At 49.6% G+C, this 6595-nt stretch overlaps 1 protein-coding gene across 1 annotated transcript in view; it reads left to right on the top strand.

The window, feature by feature from the left end:
* Positions 1 to 6595, top strand: part of HPS4 (Hermansky-Pudlak syndrome 4) — a 13378-nt gene that overhangs the window by 2963 nt on the left and 3820 nt on the right. The window contains exons 6-9 of the mRNA XM_009697615.1: positions 1384 to 1456; positions 2174 to 2207; positions 2850 to 2946; positions 3442 to 4372. Of these exons, the coding sequence (XP_009695917.1) occupies positions 1384 to 1456; positions 2174 to 2207; positions 2850 to 2946; positions 3442 to 4372 (1135 nt within the window). The remainder of the gene's footprint in view (positions 1 to 1383; positions 1457 to 2173; positions 2208 to 2849; positions 2947 to 3441; positions 4373 to 6595) is intronic.

Below are 6595 nucleotides of genomic sequence, written 5' to 3'. Positions count from 1 at the left end.
CAGCAGGATGTCAAGACTGAATTTCTTAGGCTTTTTAGGTGGAATTCACCAAGAAAAAGAAAGATGTTTGAATATTACTCTTTTCCATTAATGTTCTCTTTGCACTCTTGAAGATACAGTGCACGTGTGTGTCTGTATGTATGTATTTTTCACAGACTTGTTGGCCAGGGCCGCTGTCTATACTAATAGAAAGTGCATAGAAGAATAAGCCAGAATTTCCCATGAGAAGTGCTGGCTTCTTTCAACCGAAGAGTAATCGTAGCTGAAAATGCTGCAGATGTGGCACTGAACAACATCAAGGAAAGCCTCAAAGGTGGCCCTGAAAGACAGGAGGTGGGGGATTCTGAGAATTTCTTGGCAATAACATTCAAGCACTATTTTTCTTTGGCATAAACTGTTCCTGTAACACCTTTTACAAGCACTGGAAATATGCCACAATGTCTGCATCTTTCCAGGTCTAAGAGAGGCAGACCAGGCTTTTTTAAGGGAGTGATCTCATATTTGCAAGCAGGACACTGAGCATGAGTCACTGCAGCACCTTAAAGCTGGCAGCATGTTGCAGTGGAAGTGGTCGTCTGACTTGAGAATGGAGTCTTGTCTCGTGTCTGCCCATCACCAATGTGTGTGTCTCGTATTGCTCATCTGTCTGGCTGAGATTTTTTTTGTTCACTAAAAGTCATCGGAGTTCTCCGAACTGTGAATTTTACTACAACACTGCAGAGGGCTTTGTACTTGTGATAAACTTCTCCTTCTTTAGAATCTTTTGGAGAATCTCCAGAATGGAGTTCTCAACAAGGTATAAACAGAAAGACCGAGAATACTTTTGGAAGCCTTGTCCAAGGGGCCTGTCCTGCAGTACTTTGAGTGCTAGCCTTTCTGAATCTTCTCCACTGCCCACGTCACAGTTCTTCGTGGGGTGGCAGAAAGCCTGTATGGATTGGTCTGTCTTAGGTCTTGGCTCAGCAAAACCAGATTCGTTGGCCCAAAGTAAATGCCAGCAGGTGGTTTCCCTGAGTTTAGAGTGGAACTGACCCAAAGAAAAGAAGAAAATGAAAGTCCTGGCGGTCACCCAGCTTGTGTTCCTCTTGTGTGGCAATGTGTCAGCTCCAGTCCATGTCTGGGGCTGGCCCTGCAGCCCTTGCAGAGTGTCTGGCAGGACCGGGAGAGGTGGGTGCAGTGAGACCTTAGAGACTCCCTCAGAGACCGCTCAGCTGTGAAGTGGGGCACTGCAGCACCGCCAGTTTTGCTTAGAGTACAAATAAAAGTCTGGTGTGAGCATTGCTGCTGGCTCTGCCTGTCCTGCTGCACCGAGCGATGGGAGCGTATGGTTGAGCTTCAGGAAAAGACACTCTGCTCATGGATGACTTTGCTTTGTCCTTGTAGGATTGTGAGCACCCAGCTGCCACCTCCTCTCACTGCCAAAGTTCTCCTCCAAGGCAATGAGTCTCCAGGCCAGGTATGCTGCTAAACACGTTCCTTGCATGCAGATACCTGCTTGTAAGGATGTGGTGTGGGAGCTCTTGTCACATAGATCTTATGTGTGCCGTTACTGGGAAGGACAAATATTGATCCTGATGCTGAAAGCTTTTATTAGGTATGATTGAGTAAGGGTTCAAGACTTCTGCACTAGCAATTTGCTTTTTGGGGGGGGGGTCTTTAAGTTACTGAATTCTTGAGTTCTCGTCTGTGTGATGTTTTGATTAGCTTTTTACCCAAGTTTAGGTATTTAGTGCTAAATACACAATAAATGTCTGAAAGTGACAAATAGATCAATTTTTATTTGCATTAAAACTTGTCAAAAGTAATTATTTATGTGGTTCAAGATCTTCTACAAAAGAGCCATCAAGATCCAGATGTGAAGAAGGCCTCTGCTCCTACTCTGGTTGAGTGGACCAAGTTTTTGTGCCCTGAGCAGGCAGTAATGGCAAATTGTGGTCTTTGCCCTTGCTTTCAGGTGTATTTTGGTTCTTGGGAAGTCCCCTTGGCTTTGAGGACTACCTAAGGAACAAATCACTGCCCAGCATGGTAAACCAGTCACAGCATTTGCTGAAGGGGGTGGTCTGGGGTCTGCTGTAGTCACAGGGAGGCTGAGGAAGCTGGAAGAGATGTCCTGGTGGCACTGGTGGCAAGTGTTGTGTCATGCCATAGAGCTGATTCTTGGCTTTTCTTTCAGAGTGAGCCTGGAGGTGAGGAGCAGCAGGAGCCTGGTGAGCATCCAGCTGCAGAGTACTGGTTGTCAAGTGCACAGCAGCAGCAGATGGGCAACCCGCTGGGACTGCATTCTCTGCAGTGAGAGCGTGAGCTGGTTCTCTGGGATTCGCATCAAAGCTCTTGCTGGATGCAGGAGCAGATCCCTGAGGGTGTTGCTGCTGCTAGTCAGCATGTGCCAGGGGGTGTTGGGTAGTCAGAACTAGTTCCTTCCTTTGGCCACGCAAAGGAGTTTCTCTTTTGGGTTTAATTGTCAGTTCTGCAGATTCCCAACACGCCTGCTTTAATTCCAGTTACCCATGTGCCTACTTGGCCACTGACAGAGCCCTGAAAACAGATGGCTGATGCTTTCAGTCCAAACCTTCAGTCATCGTTTTTGAGCATCAGTTTATAGATATTCTGCCAGGATGGTTAGAAAAAAAAAAAAACACTAAGGGAAAATTTAACTGTGTCAGGCATTAAAAGTGTATGAGGAGATGGGAAAAAGCTGCCTAGTCAGACGTAGTCAGTTTGTGGTGACCCAGAATACAGGATGATAGCGTGCCTTCTCCTGCAGAAGCCTTTGGGCTGATGGAGTTTGGCTTCTGTTCTTTATGCTGGGGCATGTTAATTTAATCCTCAAACCTCTTTTGCTCTTGCAGATTCTCCATTGCCGCAGGGTGTCTGTATCATTCCGGTATTCCTAACAGAAGATGAAGTCTTAGTGCTCCGAGACTTTCCAGTGGAGTGGATGACTAGGTAGGAAATCAATTTGACGCATAGAGAGACTTTTGCAGCAAGGGAGCTAAGATGTGATGCTGTGTCCTTGCTAGCCGTTGTTACTGTTTTCTCTGATGCTAACTCAGACTCTGTCATCTGGCTGTTAAAGCTGCCTGAGGTCTTTCAGGCTGGACAGAATTTGCAGTGTCTGTATCTCTATTGTGAAGCAGCCTAAAGCAGAACTGTTTCCCAAGACCAACTGTGATCTTCTGAGGTTTCTCAGCTCACAGTGCTGCTTAAAGCCTTTGTGCTTTGTAAACAAGGGAGTGATGTTTCCAGAAGTCTGCAGTGTAAAAGGCTCATGCTTTTCACCTGTGTTAGACCTTAGCCCATCCTTTTCCGAGGTAGATGCTCTTTGTAGCAGAGAATAGATCAGCTATTGAACACTACCAGGAGGTGGTAGTGTTACTAGGTATGTAATAACTCCAAACAGATCGTACTCAGTAGTTTAATCAACTTGTCATCTCCTGCTAGGTCATCTGTGTCCCCAGCAAGCCCTAGAGGAGAGAAGAATGCTGTCTGCTCCCAGGCAGTTTCAGAATCAATGGGAGTTCATGAAAACCAAGACATGAATAATATTTCTGTGCAGGAGTCCCCTGAGCAAGCTTCAAGCACAGCTGCACCAGAAGATGCTGTTCCATCAGGCAGCCTTGCAAACACTGGTCCTTTGAAGGGCTTCCCCGAAATGGAAGCCAGTACCAAGAATTCTCCAAGGGCAAAACTGAGTAGACCAGACAGCAAAAGCTCAGAGCTCAGTAGAAATGTGTCCTTCCCATCAGAGAGACAGATGAAGCAGCTGCTGAGCCCTTCCACACTCCATACTGCTGAATATGCTCAAACTATAGGTCGATATCTGGAAGGATTTTCTTTTCCAAACCCTTATGCCAGGGAGCAGGAGAGTCAGAACATGGGGAAATCCCTTGCGGACTCTGATGTTGAGCAACGCAGTTTCCAAAGTTATCATGCAGCCAGTGACAGTTCAGCTATTTGCTCTCCTGCCCGAGAGTTGAGCAGAAGGAAATCAAGTGAGCAAGATGAGCAAGGGACTATGAGCCAAAATAGCATCTCTGGAGAAAGCCGCGGTGCAGCTGATGGCAATGGGTGGGGTTTGGATTGTCCAGCCACTGCTGCACAATCAGAGCTCCAAAGCAGGAGGCAGCTGCCAGCTGTAGAGGTCCAGGAGAGTCTGCCCAGTGGCCCAGCAGAGAACACGCACTGTCCCAGGAGCAGGGAGCGTGGCTGGCCACCTCAGGTGGATGGTCTGGCAGCCCAGGCTGGCGTGGAATCAGGCAAACAGTGCAAACTAGTTAAGATGAGCTTGTATGTTCACTGCGTTAAGGGGCTTGTGCTCTCTCTTCTGGCTGAAGATGACCTCCGAGAGGACCAGAGCTCCATTGAAGATGTGGTAAGTGGGAAAGCTCCTCCACATCTGCAGATACACTCACTGCTGCTTGTCTGGTAGTGGTGCTGGGGCCAGGGGTTACAACCGAAGAACAAGCTTTGGATCTCGCTTCCCGTTTCTTTCCTCACCTGCTCTGTGTTGTGCAAGCCAAAGCCATTTGGCTTAGGGTTCGTCACCACAACCAAAGCTACGTGGGAGGTTGTTCGCGAACGTCAGGCAGCGAGCCCGAGAGGTGAGAGCGTTGTCTCACAGGCGACTCCTGTTGCCTGTTGTTGTCTGGCGGTGCCAGCGCCGGAGCAGAACGTGTAGGTGTGACCGTCAGACAGCCCCGCGGGCTGCCAAAGGCCGGTGCTGGATTTGGGATTTGTTGGGCAACTCTGTCAGTTTTGTAGTGCTTTTTGGAAAGCAAGGTTTGTTCTCTGTTTAACCTCCACTTTGCATGTTACAGCTTCTCACTCTGGAAGCACCAGCCAGACGTGTCTGGCAGCAAGTCCCCAAAGTGTTTCCTTTCTGTGTGAAAGTCTGGCTGTCTGAGGCCCCAGCCTGCTCTCCCTGGCGCTGCTTTCCAAGGGTCGGAGCGCAGGGTGCCATTTAGGCACTGCAAATAGGTGCTGTACCAGAGCAATCCCAAATTACTCTGCTGTGGGATTTGCTTCGGTGCACAGGCTTCCCTGCCAAGCGGCGCGGTGTGGCTAATGGGGCTGCGGGGGAAGGACGTTTCCCGGTGAAGCATTAGTCTGCAGAGCTGCTGCCTGGCCTCTGCCTCCCTACCAGGAGCTGAGTCAAAGCTGCAGAGGCCTGTTTGATATGCCAGTTGCCATAGGAACAACCTAATTTCTTTAACCGTCAGACTGGAAGGTGGAGGAAAGCTCAGACTAACGCTAGCTCCCAGCATTAGCAAAGCCTCAAGGTTACTCCTTTTCCTTCTGCGCTCTGGGACTCGGGGGCTGTACCTGTGACCCCCCCCAGCCCCGTAAGCAGGGGGATGCCAGCTCCGCATGGCATGGGAGGGTTGGCATGCCTGGGAAGGGATTACTGTCAGCAGAGGCCAGGAGGTGCAGCCTTGGCCTTTTGTGCCAGACATGACACGCTGCTCTGTCTCTTTTCTGCTTGTTTTGAGGAGGCAGCTGCACAACATCTCCTCCTCTACCATGTCTTCTCCGGCAGGGGGGAAAGGGGGAGATACAGGAACTTGTGCTCCCAAGAGCTGAAGGTTGTCTCTATTGCACAGGTACCCTCAGCTTCTCTGAGCTTCCTCCGGTTGCGGCTCTGGGCGGGCTGGCTGGCAGCGCAGCGGTTCCCGACAGCCGTGCGGCACCCGTGACTGGAAACCAGTCTCGTCTCTGCTTCAAGTCTGACCTGCCATGAGAAGGAGCATCCGAAGGATATAGCTAGCGTGTGAAATGCCTTGTTGGGGGGGTTAGCTCTGCTAGTGACACATTGCATGTCCTCCTCCCATCAAATGCCTGGGCAAGGCCCGCAGTGGGCCCAGCCTGGTGCAATTTGTCATTCAGTTCATTAAGTCTCAAGATCAACTGCCTGACACTGGTGCACTGCATTTCAGTCGATTTTTTTCTTTATGTATTGCCCCGGGGTTGACAAAGCCCTTTTCCATTCAGGTTCCTCTTTTCCCAAACACGCTGCTTCCATCTCATATGCTCTTGCTTTGGATCTCATCTTAGCAAAACCGTACTTTCACACAGCGTGGATTTTGCCTGCGATTGAGTTCTTCTGACTACACCCTTCCTCTGGGTGCAGGTGTTTGTTATCTCTTGGGAGAGATATGCTACGTGTCCCATCATCCTAGAAGGAAGAGTGATGTTCGAGGAGGTAGGGCTGGGCTCTGCTCCTGGCATCATGGTGGATTTGAGGCGTTAACCTCAGCTTCTCTGTTCCTTTGTTTATCTGTAGATTAAAAATGACCCTCAGCTCTCGGGGATGTCAAAGCTGAGTTATAATTAATGTTTGTCGAATGCTTTGAGGCCCCTGAATGACACCAAAGCAGGGTAAAATATGCTGCTGGTGCAGCTGAGAACGGCAGGCAGTACCGATCGTCGCTCTGGGAGGGCGGTTTCCAGTGCAGGCTTTCCCTGTAGAGCAGGAGGCTTTCAGGCTCGCCTCCTGCCGCTCCTTACGTCTTATCCCTTCAGTTCACTGCACAGAAAAGAAAATCTGTTCCGTGACCAGGGGAGGTCAAGGTTAGGCCAGACACTGCCATCCTGCTGC

This window comes from Cariama cristata, unplaced genomic scaffold (assembly GCF_000690535.1).
Source record: "Cariama cristata isolate BGI_N322 unplaced genomic scaffold, ASM69053v1 scaffold40553, whole genome shotgun sequence".
Classification (NCBI taxonomy): domain Eukaryota; kingdom Metazoa; phylum Chordata; class Aves; order Cariamiformes; family Cariamidae; genus Cariama; species Cariama cristata.
The sequence above is the reverse complement of the archived record's forward strand: the minus strand, read 5'-3'. Positions and strand labels throughout refer to the sequence as shown.